This window comes from Columba livia, chromosome 10, assembly GCF_036013475.1.
Source record: "Columba livia isolate bColLiv1 breed racing homer chromosome 10, bColLiv1.pat.W.v2, whole genome shotgun sequence".
NCBI lineage: Eukaryota > Metazoa > Chordata > Aves > Columbiformes > Columbidae > Columba > Columba livia.
In genome coordinates this window covers 20,913,718-20,932,362 of record NC_088611.1, presented here as the reverse complement: position 1 = coordinate 20,932,362, position 18,645 = coordinate 20,913,718, and the positions used below count along the sequence as shown (strand labels likewise).

The 18,645-nt window shown below is 56.8% G+C and overlaps 2 protein-coding genes across 3 annotated transcripts; both read left to right on the top strand.

The window, feature by feature from the left end:
- Positions 1-374: 374 nt before the first annotated feature.
- SLC26A6 (solute carrier family 26 member 6) lies at positions 375-9,272 on the top strand. Its single transcript, XM_065075704.1, has 20 exons — positions 375-2,129; positions 2,395-2,537; positions 3,097-3,236; positions 3,346-3,456; positions 3,696-3,871; positions 3,962-4,126; positions 4,256-4,408; positions 4,588-4,670; positions 4,766-4,913; positions 5,415-5,528; positions 5,615-5,692; positions 5,821-5,916; positions 6,041-6,147; positions 6,236-6,305; positions 6,872-6,964; positions 7,067-7,171; positions 7,651-7,836; positions 7,951-8,005; positions 8,274-8,395; positions 8,746-9,272. The coding sequence occupies exons 1-20, from the start codon at positions 1,953-1,955 to the stop codon at positions 8,767-8,769; spliced, it is 2,346 nt and encodes a 781-aa protein (XP_064931776.1). The 5' UTR covers positions 375-1,952; the 3' UTR covers positions 8,770-9,272.
- A 194-nt stretch (positions 9,273-9,466) lies between these two features.
- LOC102091216 (cytochrome b-c1 complex subunit 1, mitochondrial) lies at positions 9,467-18,645 on the top strand. Of its 2 annotated transcripts, none has more exons than XM_065075706.1 (13): positions 9,467-9,621; positions 10,085-10,225; positions 10,813-10,899; positions 11,891-12,020; positions 12,773-12,971; positions 13,578-13,657; positions 13,799-13,914; positions 14,277-14,420; positions 15,158-15,318; positions 16,316-16,401; positions 16,834-16,922; positions 17,497-17,572; positions 18,426-18,645. In XM_065075706.1, exons 1-13 carry the CDS (start codon positions 9,550-9,552, stop codon positions 18,488-18,490), a joined length of 1,446 nt encoding a protein of 481 aa, XP_064931778.1. In that variant the 5' UTR covers positions 9,467-9,549; the 3' UTR covers positions 18,491-18,645. The 2 variants fall into 2 exon arrangements, with proteins under 2 accessions (XP_064931778.1, XP_064931777.1); XM_065075705.1 differs by having other exon boundaries at positions 9,535-9,654.

Genomic DNA, 18,645 nt, shown 5'->3' with positions numbered 1-18,645 from the left:
GTGGGGCTAATCTGGCCTGGGGGAAGGAGAGCCAAGTGTGATCACCGCGTTCTCCGTCCTTCCCTTTCTTGTTGTCGAAAGGGAAAGAGCAGGTGAGCAAAGGGTGGTATTGACCCATGGCGCCCTGTACAAGGGTCACCTTCAATCGTCATCCCTCGGTCCCTCCTTGGCGCTGGCCTGAGCCTGACCCAGCGCAGGGCGGCCTCACAGCGCCAGGGCCCGGGCTCCCCGGGGAGTCCTGCGGTGCCAGGAGCTGCGGTCCTGTCCTGCTGGCCGGCTGAGGGGCTGGGGTGGCCAAGGGGACCCTGGGCAGGGTGACCGGCCAGGGGTGTGGTGGGAGGTGGGGGTGCAGGAAGCAGGGGTGCCGGGTGGGGAGCGGGAGTGCGATAAGGAGGCAGTAAATGGCACCTAGTGCTATCAGTTGCTAACAAACAGGAGCCCTGTGGTGGCCTCCGGTGCCAGGCGAGCGGATAAACAATGGGGAGGTAGCGGCCACGTGTCTGTGTCGGCATCGGTACCGCTAGCCGGCTGTGGTGGGACCAGTGGGCATGGGGTGGGACAGCAGGGGCTGGGGGTGTGGGGAACATGTGAGCAGGTTCAGCCCCATGGCTGAAAGGCAGCCAAGGTGTCTGCATGTGGCTGCTCTGGGGCCCAGGTGGTGCTGACCGTAGGGAGAGATGGTGGCCGCAGGTTGTCCCTTACACAGCAAGTGGTGATGGAAATGAGTCTCTCTGACCCTGGAGAGCATAGTCCTGGATGTCACCGCTCGTGCCACCTGCCAGCCCCATCCCACCACCCACGGCACCCTGGGCTCCCCAGCTCCTGCCCTGCCCGCCAGCTTCACCCCACACCCGGACACCAGCCAGCACAGCCCACGGGTGTCTGGATTCCCACTGCCATGTCCCCACGGGCCGGGCCAAGTATGACTCGGCAATGCTCCAAAACCAATGGCGGTACCAGGTCGTGATGGAGCCCAGAAAGGTGCGATGAGTGCAGTGGGGCTCGGGTGCCCCACTGGGGACTTTGGAACAAGATAACGGCTGGGTCTGTGCCTGCCGAAGGAGAGCGGGGCAGTCCACAGGGCACAGCACACTCGTGACCAGCAGGTAAGCGGGGGCTGGAGCCTGCAGAAAATCACCTGAGTGCCACGGCCGGAGGCTGCGGGTGACCCTCCTTGCCCTGGGCACAGCTTCTGCTCCAGGATGTGTGGAGGGGGGGACATCCCCCCAGGAGCCTTGGGGACACAGGGGGGCGATGGCAGGACCCCGAGGAGGTGAGCACCCAGCTCCTGGTGGGAGGTTGTCACCAGGATGTGGCGAGCAGCAAGAAGAGCCCTGGTCTGTGCCTGGCGCGGGTGCTGGAGCACAGCGGCACCCCGGGCATGGCTGCGGGCCAGCAGCTAGGGCTGGCCAGGACAGTCCCCAGGACGGGGGACTGGGGACAGCAGTGACAGCCCCAGGCCTGCGGCAGCTGGGACACTCAGCACAACGGGGCACTGGAGGAGCATGGCGGGTGCTGGGACACAGACAGCTCTTTGCAGGGCAGGAGGGAGGGAAGGAGCAGGGAGCGGTGTCTCAAAGATCACAGTCAGATATTGATAAATAGGAGGGAGCAGAGTGTGCACTCGGCTGGTGACACCTGACAGACTCGGGCACAGCAGGTAGGAGGGCTGGGGACAATGCGGGAACTCAGGCTGGCACAGCCCCGTGTGTCCCACAGGTGGGTTGCAAGTGGGTGAGCATCTTGGGACCCTTCAGGGCCACCAGCCAGGGTGGCGTCAGCGCTCAGCGTGAGGCCAGGCTGCGGATCTGCAGGAGGACACCTCGGTCCTGCTGTCCCCGTGAAGGGAGAGACCCCAGCCCAGCCCTCCTCCTTTATGCCCACGGGCTCAGCCCCTGCTGCAGTGCCAGGGCTGGGGAGGGCACCGGTGGGGAGATGACACCAGTGGGGAGATGGCACCAGCAGGAGATGGCAAAGCCTGTGACGTGCGCTGGGGGTTGACATTCCTGCTCCCCTCATGTGTAAAGGGACAAAGTCTGCGGCGGGGGCTGTGGGGTGGAGGAGTTTTGCTCGGCAGCCGTGCTGACCCACTGCCCTGGCTGCGCTGTTGGACGGAGAGAAGGACCGAGGTGGGTCCTGCGTGGGCAGGTGGGGGGAAGCCCCCACGGGGCGGGGAGGAGCGGGCAGCACTGATTGCCGAGATCTTGGCTCCCTCCCTACCTGCCTGCTGGCTGCTGGCCACTCTCACCACCAGCGGCTGCCGCTGCTCCAGGACTCCCAAAACGCAGCTCACCCTCAGCACCAGAGCTGACCCCGCATGCCCAGGGTGGGGTGGGGCGAGGGGGGCTGCAGGAGGGGCTGCTGGGTGCTCAGCTGTCCCTCGTGTCCCCACAGAAGGGCCAGGTGGCCATGGCGGCGGAGATGTCGCTGAGCCACCGGCTGCCCCGCGGGGTGCTGAGCGAGGCCGAGCTGGAGGAGGTGGCGCAGAGGAAGCCCCCGGCCAAGCCCTCGCTGCACAGCTGCCTCCGCAAGGCCAGGTAGGACCGCGCCGGGCAGGGGGACATGCCTGGACAACAGGGAATGGCAGGAAGATGTGCCAGGGGAGGGTCAGATGGGGAATTAGGAAAAGGTTCTTCACCCAGAGGGTGCTGGACACTGGAACAGGCTCCCCAGGGAGGTGTCACAGCCCCAAGCCTGACAGTGTTCAAGAAGAGACTGGACAATGTCCTCAGACCCATGGTGGGAATTTTGGAGTTGTTCTATGCAGGGCCAGGAGCTGGACTCGATGATCCTTGTGTGTCCCTTCCAACTCGGGACATTCCGTGATTCTGTGGACCCCACCAGGCACCGTGGCCCCAGCCCAGCTGCCATGGGCACCACAGCTCCAGGTGTCCCATCCCTGTGGCACACACGCTGGTTCCCCAAGCCCAAACACCCATGTCCCCACTCTGTCCTCCTGCCTGGAGGGACACCTCGCACCAGCAGCTGAAGGTCCCACAGGACCCATTGCTTCCTGTGGGGCCTCGTCCACCCCTGCTGATGTCCCTGAGCCTCTGCACTTGTGCTGAGCCCCGGCTCTTGCTGCTTCCCTGCCAGGTGCTCGGCCTCTACCGCCAAGTCCCTGCTGTTCCGGTTCCTGCCCTTCCTGCGCTGGCTGCCCCGCTACCCGGTCAAGGACTGGCTGCTGGGGGACATCGCCTCGGGCTTCAGCGTGGGCATCATGCACCTGCCCCAGGGTGAGCGACGCGGTCCCTGCGCCGTGCCCAGGCTGTCAGGGGCTCCCCACAGGCAGAGGGGCTGGGGCTCAGCCATCCGTGATGTTTGTCCCCTCTCCCCCATGTCCAGGGCTTGCCTACGCACTGCTGGCCGGGCTGCCGCCTGTCACCGGGCTCTACTCCTCCTTTTATCCCGTCTTCCTCTACTTCTTCTTTGGAACATCCAGGCACAATTCTGTGGGTGAGCTGAGGGACCACAGGCTCCCACGGGGATGGTGGGAAGGGAGTGAGGATGAGGGGGCAAGCCTTCATCTGTGTCACATCAATGACTGGGGAGGATCTCTCTTGCCTTAAGTTTGCCCCATCAAGGTAGTTGGCTATAACAGAGCCCAAGTGCTTTGAGCCCAGCTCAAGGAGACAAGTGCCAGTGGACTTCAGAGAGGTCCTAGGGCTCCCTGCCCAACCCCTTCCTGTCCCCAGGCCCCTTTGCTGTTATCTCCGTCATGATCGGCAGCTTGACGGACTCCCTGCTGCCCAGCGACAACTTCCTGGAGTTTGTCAATGGCACCAACATCACGATGGTCAACGAGGAACAGCGTGACGCTGCCAGGGTGGAGCTGGTGGCCACCATCACCGTCCTGACAGGCATCTTCCAGGTAAGGGGGCCCCGGCCCAGCCTGGCAGGGAACGGGGGGCTTTGGTGCCCCATGGCTGTGGGACACTCCTCCTTCCATCTCTCCTTCCAGGTGGCCCTGGGCCTTCTGCAGTTTGGCTTCGTGGTGACCTACCTCTCAGACCCGCTGGTACGCGGCTACACCACGGCTGCCTCCGTGCATGTCCTGGTCTCCCAGCTCAAGAATGTCTTTGGGGTCTCCTTGGGCGAGTACTCGGGGCCACTCTCACTGTTCAAGGTGAGGGGATGTTTGCTGCTGCCCTGGGACCCCCCAGGCACTCACCTGTGGGGCACATGGAGGTCCCCAAAAACCTGCCGTGGAAGCATCTGCTTTCTCAATCCCATTTCGTCCTCCTGTGTCCTCTAGACCTTCATTGAGATCTGCCGGAAGCTGCCAGAGACCAATGTGGGCACTCTGGTGACGGCCATCATTGCCATGGTGGCTATCTTCATCGTGAAAGAGCTCAACCACAAGTTCGCCGCCAAGCTGCCCATGCCCATCCCCATCGAGCTGATCACGGTACCCAGAGCTGCCCCAGCTCCCTCTGGGGACACAGCCATGGGTGGCCCTGTCCCCTGCAGGGTGGGGAGGGGTGGGATGGGGTGTCGTGGCAAGTGCAGCTCCAGGGCATGCATCTCCTCCTCCACCTCGGTCCCTGTGCGAGAAGACCCTGCCTCACTCCCACCATTCTCCCCCAGATCATCATCTCCACTGGCATCTCCTACGGTGTCAACCTGTCCGCCAAGTTCGGCATCTCCGTGGTGGGCAACATCCCCAGCGGGTGAGCCGGGCTGGGTGGTGAGGGTGGCTGTGCCAGGGCATCGTGCCACCCTTGGGACACCCCTTTTGAGCCCCGTCTCCCTGTCTTGGCTGTAGGTTGAAGCCGCCTGTGGTCCCTAACTTCAGCTACTTTGGGCAGGTGGTGGGCAATGCCTTTGCCATCGCTGTGGTGGGCTACGCCATCTGCATCTCCCTGGGCAAGATCTTTGCCCTGAAGCACGGCTACAAAGTGGACAGCAACCAGGTGATGCTCTGACCAAGCTGGGGAGGGGGCTGGAGCATGAGTGTGATGGGAACAGCTGAGGGAGCTGGGGGTTCAGCTGGAGAACAGGAGCTGAGGGGAGACCTTCTGATCTCTGAACTGCCTGAAAGGAGCTTGGAGCCAGGGGGGGTCGGGCTCTGCTCCCCAGGAACAAGCGCCAGGAGCAGAGGAAACGGCCTCAAGTTGCACCAGGGGAGGTTGAGGTTGGATCTGGGAACAATTTGTTCCCCAAAGGGCTGTGGGGCATTGGAACAGGCTGCCCAGGGCAGTGCTGGAGTCACCATCCCTGGAGGGCTGGACAGACGGACATGAGGTTCTCAGGACACGGGTTAGTGCTGGGGATGGGTTATGGTTGGACTCCATGATCTTAAAGGTCTTTTCCAACCAAAATGATTCTATGAATCACTGGATGAAAACCAAGCTGGTACTTCTTGCGGCTGGGGTAATGCACGGTTCTTCCCCACCACTGCTCTGTCTCTGCAGGAGCTGATCGCGCTGGGCCTCTGCAACTTCTTGGGGGGCTTCTTCCAGTGTTTTGCCATCAGCTGCTCCATGTCACGGAGCCTGGTGCAGGAGAGCACAGGGGGCAACAGCCAGGTGGGTTGAGCCTCTGTGGGGCTGGAGCAGGGGCACAGTGAGGGGTGGGGGGTTCAGCCCTCGCCTCCTGCTCTCCTTTTGCTCAGGTAGCTGGTGTCATCGCATCGCTGGTCATCCTGGTGACCATCCTGAAGATCGGAGAGCTCTTCAGGGACTTGCCCAAGGTACATCTGGTCCTATAATCTCTGTGCTATGTCCCACACCGCTGCCCGTCCCTTGGCAAGGTGGTGTGACCAGGATCCCCCCAGACCTGCCCTCAGCATCCTCATAGCTGCAGGGACTTCTCTCCTAGGCCATCTTAGCTGCCATCATCATCATCAACCTCAAGGGCATGTTCAAGCAGTTTGCTGACCTCCCCATGCTCTGGAAGTCCAACCGGGTGGACCTGGTAAGGTGCCGACCCCACCTGAGGGCTTTGCTTGTGTCCCTTGAGAAGGTTTCTCCACCTTCCCTGAGACTTGCAGGTGCCGGCGGGGACACCGTGCCGCAGCTGACCGTGTCCCCCCCTCCAGATGGTTTGGATTGTGACATTTGTGGCCACCCTCCTCCTGAACTTGGACATTGGCCTGGGGGCCTCGGTGGCCTTTGGGTTGCTCACTGTCATCTTCCGCACCCAGCTGTGAGTACCGCCGGGCTGGGGCCAGTGCCACGTGTCCCCAGGGCAGAGGACACCGTCGTGACCTCAGCCCCTCTCTCTGTCCCTGCAGCCCCCACTACTCCATCCTGGGCCGCATCTCTGACACTGACGTCTACAGGGACGTGGCTGAATACCAGCTGGTAACAACACCAGGGGGTGGGAGAAGAGCTGCCTGATAGAATCATAGAATAGTCTGTGTTGAAGGGACCTTCCCAGCTCCCCCAGTGCCCCCCCTGCCACGAGCAGGGACATCTTCACCAGCTCAGGTTGCTCAGAGCCCCGTCCAGCCTGGCCTGGGATGTCTCCAGGGATGGTTCATCCACCACCTCTCTGGCCAACCTGGGCCAGGCTCTCACCACACTCAGGGCCAACAATTTCTTCCTCATGTCCAGCCTGAATCTCCCTCCTTTAGTTTAAAACCATCACCACTTGTCCTATCGCAACAGGCTCTACTAAAATGTCTGTCCCCATCATTCTTATTGGCCCCTTTTAGGTTCAGAAATGTTCAATAAGGTCTCTCTGGAGCTTCTCTTCTCCAGGCTGAACACCCCAACTCTCTCAGCCTGGCAATGGGGGGCGGGGGCAGTTCAAAGCACCCCCAGGGGCTGTTCTCTGGGGAAAGGAGCAGGGAGGGACATTTTGGGGGAGGGATGGAAGGGAACAGGGGCTCCATCCCTGTGGTAGCACCTTCCCCATCTGCACCCAGGCAAGGGAGGTCCCTGGTGTGAAGATCTTCCGCTCCTCCTCCACCCTCTACTTTGCCAACGTGGAGCTGTACGCTGAGGCTCTGAAGAAGAAGGTAAGAGAGCTGCCCCCCGGTGCTCCCCATGTGTCTCCCTGCCTGCCGGCACCAGGGTGGCAGTGGGGACACCTGGGGACACAACTCTGTGTTGCTTTGCAGAGCGGCATCAACGTGGACCGCCTGATCGAGAAGAAGAAGAAGGCACTCAAGAAGCTGAAGAAACAGCAGAAGAAAGCGGAGAAGGAGAAGGCAAAGAAGAAAAAGGTGCTTCCCTGGCGCGGGGGAACCCTCTGGTGCCACCATGCAGCGTCACCCTCCTGGCCGTACGTTTGCTGGGCTCGGTGACCCATGGGGCTCCCAGTTCAGTCTGGGGACACCGGGTGAGACAAGCAGCGGGGGCAGAGCCGGGCCACGGCGGCACACCCAAGGCTGGCGGGAAACACCGGCCGTTAATGATTAGGTGGTGGAGCCAGTGAGTCATTAGCTATTTGCTGAGTTAATCACAATTAAGAGAGAGAGCAAAGGCTGATATGGTGCCAGCCAGTAAGCCCAGCTCTGGAGAGGGTCACTGGAGAGCAGGGTGAGCCCCAATACATCCCAAAAAAGCCCAAAAAGGGGTGAAGGTGTGAGTGATGTACCCACTCCTGGGGCTGCCCGTGCCCCAAGGCAGCTGAAGAGCCTTGCTGGGGGCTGGGGGTGCTGCCAGCCCCCCGTAATGAGGCTGGGTCTCCTTCTCCCCCCAGGTCGCAGAGGACGGGCTCAACAGTTCTGGGGTGGCGGTGATAGAGCTGAGTGGGGCGGAGGGCAGCGCACCCCCCGAGCCCACCCTGCGCTCCCTGGGGCTGCCCCAGCCCGACTTCCACGCTGTCATCCTGGACTTCAGCCCCATCAGCTTCGTGGACACAGTCTCCATCAAAATCCTGAAGAACGTAAGGGGCTGGAGGAGCGGGTGGGCTGGCAACCTCAGCGGGGTTGTCCCCAGAGCCCTGGGGGGCTCTGCCTGTCTCATTTCCTGGGCGAAATGTGTTTTCTGCTGTTCACAGATCTTCAGGGATTTCCACGAGATAGAAGTGGATGTCTTCGTTGCCAGCTGCCCGGGTGAGGAGGCTCTGCAGAGCTGTCAGTGCCAGCTGGCCATGCCCATCCCTTTGGGATGCAGCTGCTGCCCCCCACAGTGTCCCCGTCCCCAGGGGACAGATGCTGCGGGTTGTTCCCGGGATTCAATCTGAGCCCACAGACCTCAGTGAAGCAGCTGGATCCCAGTGCTGGCCCCGGTGCCCCCGCAGCCCAGGGGTGGGAGGCTGGTCTGGGGTGGTGTTGGGCTCAGCTGGGTGCTGTAGCTTTGGGTGTTTCTGCACCTACCCAGGTCCTGTCATTGCCCAGCTGGAACGGGGCAATTTCTTCAGCTCAGCCATCACCAAGAGCTGCTTTTTCCCCTCGGTGCACGATGCCGTGGTCTACAGCAGTGAGGAGCAGCGCAGGGCCTCGGTGAGCACGTCTCCAGGGATGGTTCATCCACAACCTCTCTGGCCAACCTGGGACAGGCTCTCACCACTCTCAGCATAAAAAAATCCCTTCCTCATATCTGGGCTGAATAGAGGAGGCTCTAGTTTAAAATCATCACCACTTGTCCTGTCACAACAGGACCTGCTCAAAAGTCTGTCCCCATCTTTCTTATCATCCCCTTTTAAGCACTGAAAGGTGCAGTAAGGTCTCCCCGGAGCTTCTCTTCTCCAGCTGAACACCCCAGCTCTCTCACCCTGTTCCCATAGCAGAGCTGTTCCAGCCTCGGATCTGAGGGGGACAGGCAAGCCAACCCCCCCGTCTGTCTCCCTCAGGTGGACCGCAGCACCAGGATGTAGCCCCATCACAGAAGGACGACCCCTGAGGATTTGGGCAGGTGACTGGGTGGCTCCACTGCACCAACAGCACTAACTCACCATCCCCCCGGACTCTGCAGCTGGGACTAGTGCCTGCTCTGGCACTGGGACCCCACGCCCAGGAACCCCCCTGCACACCCCCAGCTCCGACCTGTTTTGGGGGTGCAGAGCCACCCCTGGCTGAGGGGGGATCCTGCCGCTGACAGTGGGTTTGCATCGCGGATAAAACCATAGCAGGACTCGGGCTTCTTTTTAATGCACTTTTCCAATAAAGGTGACCTCAGGCTGGGCCACCCGGCTGCACCCTGGCACTGGTGGGCACTGGAGGGGACTGGCAGGCACTGGTGGGGCGATTGGTGTGGGCTGGTGGGCACAGGTGCAGACGTGTGGGGGCCACTGGGTACTGCCCAGCCCCGCGTCTGTCCCTCCCTGCGGGCAGGATAGGCCGCCACTCGCCTCCCTCTGGCCCTTTTTGGCTACTTTTTCCCCCCGACTCTCTCCGGACCCGCCGGGCTGCGGCGCCCCCGAGTCCCGAACCCGCGATCCCCGTTCCCGGAGAGCCTCGCCGCGCGTCCCCGCCACCTCCCACCCGCCAGGGGGCGCCGCCGCCCGCCCGCAACATATTGCGCATGCACGGTCCCTACGGCTGGCAGAGGCTGGGCCTCGTGCGCATGCGCTCCCCGCCCACCAGCCGCGCCCCGGGCCACAAGCCCCGCCCCCCGCGCAGGCGCAGTGCGGCGCGGGCGGTCGCGGCAGGACAAGATGGCGGCTTCCTCTGTGTGCCGGGCGGGCCGCGCGGCCGGGCGGGCCCTGCTGCGGGGTCCTCGGCCCTCCGTGAGTCACCGCGCCCGGCAGCGCGGGGGAGCGGTGGGTCGGGCCGGGCAAGGCCGGCGAGGGGAGTGGGAGGCCCTGCGGTGCGGTGCGTTGGGGCTGCCGGGCCCGGCCGGCCGGAAAGGTCACGGGGACGCGGGCGCTGCGGTGCCGGGCGGGCGGCGGTTGCCATGGAAACCCGCGGCTTTCACCCTGCGTGGGGCTGAGCAGGGACCTGCTGTCCGCTCCCTGCTCCGCCCCGGCACCGGGTTTGAGCGGCTCAGGGGGCTCTCTCCGGGGTTTCGACCCGCTGCAAACCTCAGGCGCTGCGGGGCTTCCCAGCTCTCCGGTGAGCGACAGGAGCTTCCCGGTATAAGCGTTAAAGAGCGTGTCTGGCCCGGCCTGGGTGCCGGCAGTCTGCGTTCTGGAGCTGTGCCCGGCAGAGGGGAGCGGCTGTTCGGTGGTGATGGTGGCGTTTTCTTTTTAGGCAGCTTTACTGAGTCTGACAAGGAACCGAGGTGCTGCCACCTATGCCCAGACACTCCAGAATATCCCCGAGACCCAGATCACCACTCTGGAGAACGGTCTCCGTGTGGCTTCGGAGGAGTCCAACCAGCCAACGTGTACGGTAAGTTTTAGACACCCATTTAAATGGTATATAGATGATGTTCTTAGGGATGCGGTTTAGTGCTAGAGTTAGGTTATGATTGGACTCTATTGAGTGTCTCTTTCAACCAAAATGATTCTGTGATTATATGAAAAGAGGTTAACGACTGGCTTGAAACAGTCAGGCATGCCTGGTCTCCAGCGGGCCTTCCAAAACTGATAAACCCCTGTTTGAACTGAAGTGTTTGACAGAGAGCTTGCTGTTTCTCTTTATTAATTGGTCACACGAATGTCACAGCAGAAGGCCCAGCCTGGCATTATCTTTTGCACTCGACGAGTTTTCTCTGCTTCACACTCTTTGTGTAAGCAGGAAGTGACCAGTAGTAGTTACACCACTAGTAAAACTAGGAAAGGCTTTTGTGAAGCTGCTGAATAAAAAGCCAAAATGTGCATGAGAAACAGTTGCTGGTGCTTGTTCTTATTTTGGTGCTACTAGTGCAGTGTTTGTGGTGGACACTCCCTGTCCACGCTGTTATATTTGTGTTACAAGGCTTGAGCGTGCTGATTGTTTTCTTCTCTAACATACGTGCTTGGTGTTTTTGCCGTTAGGTGGGTGTGTGGATCAGGGTGGGCAGCCGCCATGAAAACGAGAAGAACAACGGGGCTGGATATTTCCTGGAACATCTGGCTTTCAAGGTGAGGAGCTGTCCTGGGTCTGGCACAGGACTGCGCGGAGAGCTGTTCTGAGTATTCACTTATATATTAAGCTCTCACTTCAGAGGCTGTAGCTGTTAGAAGAGCCTGTAAGTGAAGTCGTCTGAGTCCCAGAGACTTTGCCCAGTGTATAAAAATAAACTTTAAAAGGCACTTAGACTATATGATCCTCTTTGTTTGAATATACAGCAACCTGCCAACATGCGTGAATTGAGGCAACTCTTATTTACTACTTGGTGTTTCCCCTCTTAAAGGAAAAAAAGATGTAAGTAGCAAGTGAGACCGCGGCTGTGATTCCAGTCCCTGACGATCCCAACCCCTGTGCAGCGTACAAATGGGGCCGTGTTATGGAATTTCTTCAGGTTGGCGGGCAGAGCTCAAAGCATCGTTCCCCATAGCCATTTGTTTTTCTTTGGTTTTCTTAGTGGACCAGCAGAGTTTAGAGGCTACAGTTCGTTCTTTTCTAATAATGTTTCTGCTGAACAGCCCCAGGGCAGAAGGCAGCTAAGCCTGGGACTTGCTGACTCGAGTCCAGCCTGTGTCATCACAGGCAACTACAGCATCTGCCTTGCTCCTTGGGATTTGAGTTCTATGTTAGAAGAAGTCTTCAGCCTCTGTTCTGGCTACCTTTGAATGTTGCTGCCTGAATAGCTTGAAACCTGCTTATTTTTGGTTTAGGCTCGTTCTTGGTTTACTTCCACTGATGTGTTCTTCAGGCAGTGTTGTCTCTCAGCGTAGATCTTCTCCTTCCCCTCTGGGTTTTTATTGGTCTTTCACAATACACTTCAACCATCTTTTAGTTAAATAAGCTCAGCTTTAAATCTCCTGCTTTTTCCACTTGCTCTTGGCTTTTATGAATTGTGTGATGTGGTTTATTGTTGTAGGTCTTTATTGTCTTTTTTTTCTTGGCTTTGGCTCTGCCGGAGAGGGAAATCTGTTCATTTCATAGTTGTGTTTCTCTGTTTACTTTTAGGGCACAAAGAAGCGTCCTGGCGCTGCCTTTGAGAAGGAGGTGGAGAGCATGGGCGCTCACCTGAACGCGTACACCTCGCGGGAGCAGACCGCCTATTACATCAAAGCCCTGTCCAAGGACATGCCCAAAGGTAGGATGGCTGGTGGGCAAAGCCTGGTCAGAGGCGAAGGATGGAGCAAGCCCATGTGTTCATGTTTCTTCCCGGCCAGCATCCTTTCTAACAACAGAACAGTGAATGAAGCTGTGGCTGAGCAGTAAATTGGAGGTTCTGTTGGTAGTTGAAAAGAGCATTGCTGTGACACAAGGCTACTAGTTCTTGTGTTCCTAAAAAAACAATTTTATTATGTCCGGCTCCTGAGATGAAAACTAGCTAAAGAGTGAACAGTACATTGATAGCTGTTGACAAGACACCCCTTTTTAACATTCTAGACGTGGGGAAGGAATTGTTGTCCCTGAGGGTGGTGAGAGCCTGGCCCAGGTTGGCCGGAGAGGTGGTGGATGAACCATCCCTGGAGACATCCCAGGCCAGGCTGGATGGGGCTCTGAGCAACCTGAGCTGGTGAAGATGTCCCTGCTCATGGCAGGGGGGACTGGGGGAGCTGGGAAGGTCCCTTCAACCCAAACTCTTCTATAATTCTGTGAGCTGGCAGTGATGCTTGCCCAGCTGACATGGAGACTTCACACTAAAGCCATGGTGTTTGTCCCTCTCCAATGCAGTGGGAATGGGCAGGACTGATCTCTGTTACATTGCATCCCCTCCCCAGCATGGTTTGTCGTTCACTCCTCTTGTGCTGCCCCAGCTGCCTCTGTGTCTTTTCTCCTTGCAGCAGTGCTGGGTGGCCATCAGGCAGCGGGATCGCTAACATAGGAAATGTGTTGCAGTTGTAGAGCTCCTGGCCGACATCGTGCAGAACTGCGCGCTGGAGGACTCTCAGATCGAAAAGGAGCGCGGCGTCATCCTGCAGGAACTGAAAGAGATCGACAGCAACATGACGGATGTCACCTTCGATTACCTTCATGCCACTGCATACCAGGGCACTCCGCTGGCCCACACTGTCGAGGGGACCACAGAGAATGTCAAGTGAGCACCAGGCTGGATGTTGTACACAGCCCATGGGGTCAGTCCCTGGGGTGCAGGACTGCTGCTTCTCAGTCGTGGTGACTGCACGAGGAAAACAGTCTGCGCAGAGGTGATGGGTGCTTGTGGGCCTCCACTTGTGTCTGGGCTGTGTTTTGCCCATGAGCGCTGGTGAAAGCGTAATGCTGCGCATGTTCTTCTCTCAAATCCCCCTTGTGCCAGACGGTAGGTTGGTAGGGCCAGGTTGAACCTTCTCCGACAGTTGTCAGTTTGACACCGTTAGAGACGTAAAGAGCTCAGGGTGCTTGTTAAAGCCGTGGCCTTGACCCAGTGCCTGGTGGGTCCTGGTGGGTGGCTCGGTGACCAGGGTCAGTGCTCCGGTCTGTATTGAAGTCTGTCCTTAACTCCCCCTCTTGGTCACTGGTTTCCACTGCTCTAATTGCAGAACACAGACAATGCAGTCTTGCTTCTAAAAAGTATTGTTACCCTGCAACTAAGAGAATCAATGTCATCTACTGCTTTCTCTGCACTGTGAACTTGCTTCTCCTAAGCCTCTCATCCCTCATCTCAGAGACGCTGATTAACTGGGTCTCTCTGTCTTCTTTCTAGGCACCTGACTCGAGCAGATTTAGCTTCGTATGTTGATACTCACTTCAAGGCACCTCGTATGGTCCTGGCAGCTGCTGGAGGTAAGTTCTAGGTCCATGTGATTCTGGGAAGCCTGGGTATTTTCAGACGGGTGACCAAACTCCTCTCTCACATCTCTAACGTAAAATCAGACAATTTTGTTAAGTTATTGAAGACTGTAAATCTCTCTTTCCCATTGCCAGGTATTTCCCACAAAGAGCTGGTGGATGTAGCTAAGCAGCACTTCAGCGGAGTGCCTTTTACATACAAGGAGGATGCTGTGCCTGCCCTCCCACGCTGTCGCTTCACAGGGAGTGAGGTAAAGTTGTTTTGCTCTGAAGCAAGCACCTGTTGCAAAACCGATGAATTAACCTGAAACCAGTTATAGCTGCTTCTGGGGGAAAAAAATCTGTATATCACAAAGAAGCTGATGATGCTGTGCCTTCATAGTGCTCCCATGTTGTGTTCCTGGGGCTCGTTGCCACAATGCATTGGGTTTTAGATGGAACCAAAGTCCATTAGAAACGTGTTGCTCACATCCTCTGCTGGAAAACTCATATCAGAGCAGCTGGTTTAGCTCGGAAGGGATAATACTTAGTTTGCCAGCCTGGCATTGCAGCAGGTTGCAGACAAAGGCACCGTGCTCATGCAGTTCTCCCCAGCTCCTCGATGATTTTCTAGATCCGTGCCAGAGATGATGCTCTGCCCGTGGCCCATATTGCTGTCGCCGTGGAGGGGCCGGGATGGGCTGATCCGGACAACGTTGTCCTCAACGTGGCTAATGCCATCATGGGACGCTATGACCGCACGTTTGGAGGTGGCAAGGTAAGAGGCTTGGGAGTGTGACAGGGAGAAGCTGGAGCCTTTTAATATGAAATATGGCAGAGGCTCTGGTTGAATGCGTGTTATGGGAGGCTGTTGCAGTTACCTTCCAACTGTGAGGTGGTCAGGAGTTTCCTGGAAAGTAGGATAGAAGTGTAATCGAGGCTAATTCAGGACGCTTCTTGAGAGGTGATGCTGGGAGATGAACTGAGTCTTCTCTGCGAAGTTTGGAAGAGGTTTAGCTGATGAATTCTCAGCAGCTTGCTCCTACCCTGACAAACTCACCGCTCGGTGGGGGTGGCGATGGGAGCAGGACAGAGCAATCTGTAATCTTATGATGCAAGCTCGTCTTACAGCTGCAAAGCAGGTGGAACTTTAAAACCCCAGTGTTACATCCATTCTCATCTGGAGTCTGTCTGGCCAGCATAACTGTGCCAACCCCTGCTACTGGGAGACCTTGAGCTTCCCATTTTCTCCCACTCTGTGTGCAGATCAGCTCTTCCTCTGCGGTTGGGGAAGGAAATGTTTTTGCTGGATGGACTATTAGTCCATTGTCTGTGGCTTTTCCACCAGTTAATCTCATCTGTTGACCACATGAAAGGCCTAAATTAAGCTCTCCTTCAGCAAGCATTCCACTCTGTCTTGTCTGTGGTCTTTGTGAAAACGTCTCAGTTGGAAAGAATTTGGGCTGTGAGGAAGCTGTAAGACTGACATGGCTGGTGGTATCTCTTTATTTCCAGAATCAGTCCAGCAGGCTGGCGACGCTCGCTGTGCAGCATAACCTCTGCCACAGCTTCCAGACGTTCAACACCTCTTACTCCGATACCGGCCTCTTTGGTTTCCATTTTGTTTCCGATCCCCTGTCCATCGATGACATGATGTTTTGTGCTCAGGGGGAGTGGTGAGTATAACTGCACCAAAAACTCCTGGTGAAGAACTGACCCTCTTGTGGGAAGCTGAGCTGCTGGCTGGGCTCTGAGGTTTTCAGAGAGCTGTGTCTCTGGGCGAATTCTCAGTAACTCGCGTTCTGGTTAAGAGATCCTGGAAGCGGTTTCTGCAAATGTTGTAGGATGTGGCTTTTGAGGAGCTGTTTTAATCCCTTAGAGCTCTTCAGGTCTTTTGTTTGTGCTTCCAAGTGTTAGCGCTGAGGCTTTGGTTTTTTTATATACAAGTGAGATCATTCCTTAGGGACAAGGCTTTCCCAGGTGCCCAAGAGGCGTATCTCCATTGTCTTGTTAAACTGAGCATAGCAGGCAGAATTCCCGCCTGTTGTCCTGTGGCTGACAAATACCCTGCTGCTGGAGTCACGCCAGCGTTTGGAGGCCTTCTGTCTGTCCATCTTATTGTTCGTATGTACATCCCGGTAGCAGTTTGAGGCTACAGCTGAGATGCAGAGCCGAGCTGTGCCTGGAGCAGATGGAGTTAGTCCTTGCCCCAGAGACATTGCAGTTGGCAGGGGAGGAAGGGATTTCACAGCTGGAGTCCAAACAGACTCTGTAGAACTGTCTTGTTCTTTCAGCATCAGTTTCCACAGCAGCTTGCTGTGCGTGGGAATAGCTGACATGCCTTCCTGCGTACCACAGACCGCTCGCTGCTGCGCCTGATGGGCAAACTAGAGCTGGCACCAGGGCTGCTTAGACCTTTTTGAGTGTAACTCAGCGTGTCACCTGCTGGCCGATGTCCCCTGCCTGTCAGCTTGAGCTCTTGCCTCCTGCCATTGAGCACTCCACAGTTCTTAACTGCTCTGCAGTGATCACAAATGACTCTCAAGCCTGCAGGAGGAGTGATGTTGATAATAACTTATTTCTGCAGATGCTAGGGAAAGGGAAAAATTCACTTTCTGTCTGAGCAGACGAACATCTTTAAGAACTTTAGTGATTTTTCCATCTCCTTTCCAGGATGCGTCTGTGCACGAGTACCACAGAGTCAGAAGTGAAGAGAGCCAAGAACTATCTCCGAAACGCCATGGTTGCTCAGCTGGATGGTACGTTCTGGTGTATGGATTGACCACTGTGCAGCTCTTAGAGGGTCACTGCTTTTCTCTCTGCTGGGGAGCAGGAGCTCTGCTGGACATGGCGGTGCTGCTGGCAGGCACTGCGCAAAACTTCCTTTCCCTGCTCTGCTCCAGGCTGGCTCTGACTCTGTAAACTGAGAGTGAATAACGTGCTGCCTGGGGAAGATAAAATTGAGACCCTCCAACTGGTCTGCCTTGGCTGGAACGCTTGGGAGACTGCTGAAACAATCTTTGTATTGCCCAGCTCCTGCTGGAGCTGCTCGGAGTGGTAACCACGACTTGGCCTTCATTAGAAGCAGGTTAACAGCTCGAGCTGCTTCTCTCTGCTTTGGCTGATGATCAGGGTGTGCAATTCTGGAAAACTTTCTGCTCTGCTGACCATGTGGTATCTTCACCATCCAGGTACTACGCCGGTGTGTGAGAATATCGGAAGCCACCTCTTAAACTACGGACGCCGTATCCCTCTGGAGGAATGGGATTCCCGGATTGCGGTAGGTACCCCTTTGTTTTGGTTGAGGTACCTGAGCATGGTTGGTGGCAGCATTTTCTGGCCTTAGCTGCAGTAACATGAGTTCTACGTATCCCTTAGTCAAGCTGCCTGGAGTCCAGGCCATCAGCTCACTGATACTGATACAAATCTGTCAGAACCTCTGGCATAGACTCAGCATATCCTGTGTCCCTGTGGTTGGATTCAGTCCATCCCAGAAAGAAGGCGTAAGCCGTTGTTAAGCAGCACAACTGGAAATTCCTTTAACAGTTTCCCTAGAGGTGTTCAACATCTCGATTGCGTAGTTCTGCAGCTACTGTATCCCTTGGAAAGCTTCAGATTTTGAACTGCCTTGTCTATAGAATCATAGAATTGTCTTCTGTACCCTCAGAAGAATACGCTGTGTAGAACATGAGCTGTCCTCACAGACAAGAGCTGAACTCTTGGTGCAGATGGCCACCAAGGGTCGGACAATTTCTTCTTAGTGATCTTGCTAAGGAATGGCAACAGTAACTTCTGACTTTGAGAAATGCAAGTGTGCTAGAAGGGTCATTAATTGCTTGTTTGATATTTATTAGGCTGTTGATGCAAGAATGGTGAGAGAGGTGTGCAGTAAATACATTTATGACAAATGCCCGGCGGTTGCAGCAGTTGGTAAGTAGCGCACGACAATTAGTGTACAGTATCTCAAAAGCCAGGAAGGAGTTGAGAGCTGGGTGGGTGAGCTGCAGGCACTTCTCACGTGTCTGTTCTGGCCTCCTGACCACACTGACTCTTTGCTGGTGTCCTGCTTCTGCACGTTTGATGTGCCAAGGCACGTTTGCCTGGAGATCGAACCCGCAGGTGATGGAGCCGCGGTGGCAGCGTGCTGCTGGCTGTGCTCCCGCCTCTCCGCTTGCTGCGGAGCCGTGACTAAGATCGGGAGTCCCATCGCTGGGTGCGGGCCCGGCAGCGTCTGCCAGGTGTCCTCACCCTGGGGTCATGGTGGTTTATATAAGGGAAGCGAAGGGGCCCGATTCTCTGGCGCTGCTCTGGCACGTCTGTCTGGCCAAGGACAAATTCGTCTCGGAAAACCTGCCTGAGCAGATCCGCTCAGCTCTGCTGCCTCCTTCCTGTGCTGTGGATTCCCCTCCACACAGCTGCTTCCTCTGGCCTTCAAAGCGGAGCAGCTTGGAAAAGGGTTTTTGAACACAAGTTGGTGTGAACCAGCCAAATTCTCTGTGACTTGATGGCTCCCTGTATATCATACCTGTATTGGAGCTGTGTTGAGCATTGTGGAGCAGTGTGAGAAAACAACCTATTAAACAATAAGTCACAGTTTCTCTGTCAGGAGATGGCGGTTGCTCATTTTCCTGATGCAGGTTTGAGCTGTAGGTGCCTGGTTTTGCACAGAGCTGCTCTGGATTGTGAGCACAACCTGCTCTGCCACCATCTGCTTTAAGCCCATGGGGAACTGCACAGGGATTTTACCTACATCACCAGTGACTGACTCGTTCTCCTCACTCAGGTCCCATCGAACAGCTCTTGGATTACAACCGAATCCGCAGTGCCATGTACTGGATCCGTTTCTAGGACGTGTCCCTGCGGGCTGGAAAGAGCGAAGTTGTGTCCTGTGACAGGTTCCGCCTGGCTCTGAATGTCTTGTGCACCAGGGGCAAGATGAGTCCCATCACAACGGCTGTCTTCTTGGTGTTAAATGTATGAAAATAAATATATCCTATATGGAA

What these genes read in the sequence shown, in the direction of transcription:
- SLC26A6 (XM_065075704.1), top strand. Translation starts at nt 1,953, where the DNA reads ATGGCACCAGCAGGAGATGGCAAAGCCTGTGACGTGCGCTGGGGGTTG. An exon ending in AGAAGGCAAAGAAGAAAAAG is followed by an intron (nt 7,172 to 7,650) that starts GTGCTTCCCTGG and finishes TTCTCCCCCCAG; the next exon opens with GTCGCAGAGGACGGGCTCAA. An exon ending in CTTCGTTGCCAGCTGCCCGG is followed by an intron (nt 8,006 to 8,273) that starts GTGAGGAGGCTC and finishes GCACCTACCCAG; the next exon opens with GTCCTGTCATTGCCCAGCTG.
- LOC102091216 (XM_065075705.1), top strand. Translation starts at nt 9,550, where the DNA reads ATGGCGGCTTCCTCTGTGTGCCGGGCGGGCCGCGCGGCCGGGCGGGCC. An exon ending in TGGAACATCTGGCTTTCAAG is followed by an intron (nt 10,900 to 11,890) that starts GTGAGGAGCTGT and finishes GTTTACTTTTAG; the next exon opens with GGCACAAAGAAGCGTCCTGG. An exon ending in CCCGGCGGTTGCAGCAGTTG is followed by an intron (nt 17,573 to 18,425) that starts GTAAGTAGCGCA and finishes CTCCTCACTCAG; the next exon opens with GTCCCATCGAACAGCTCTTG.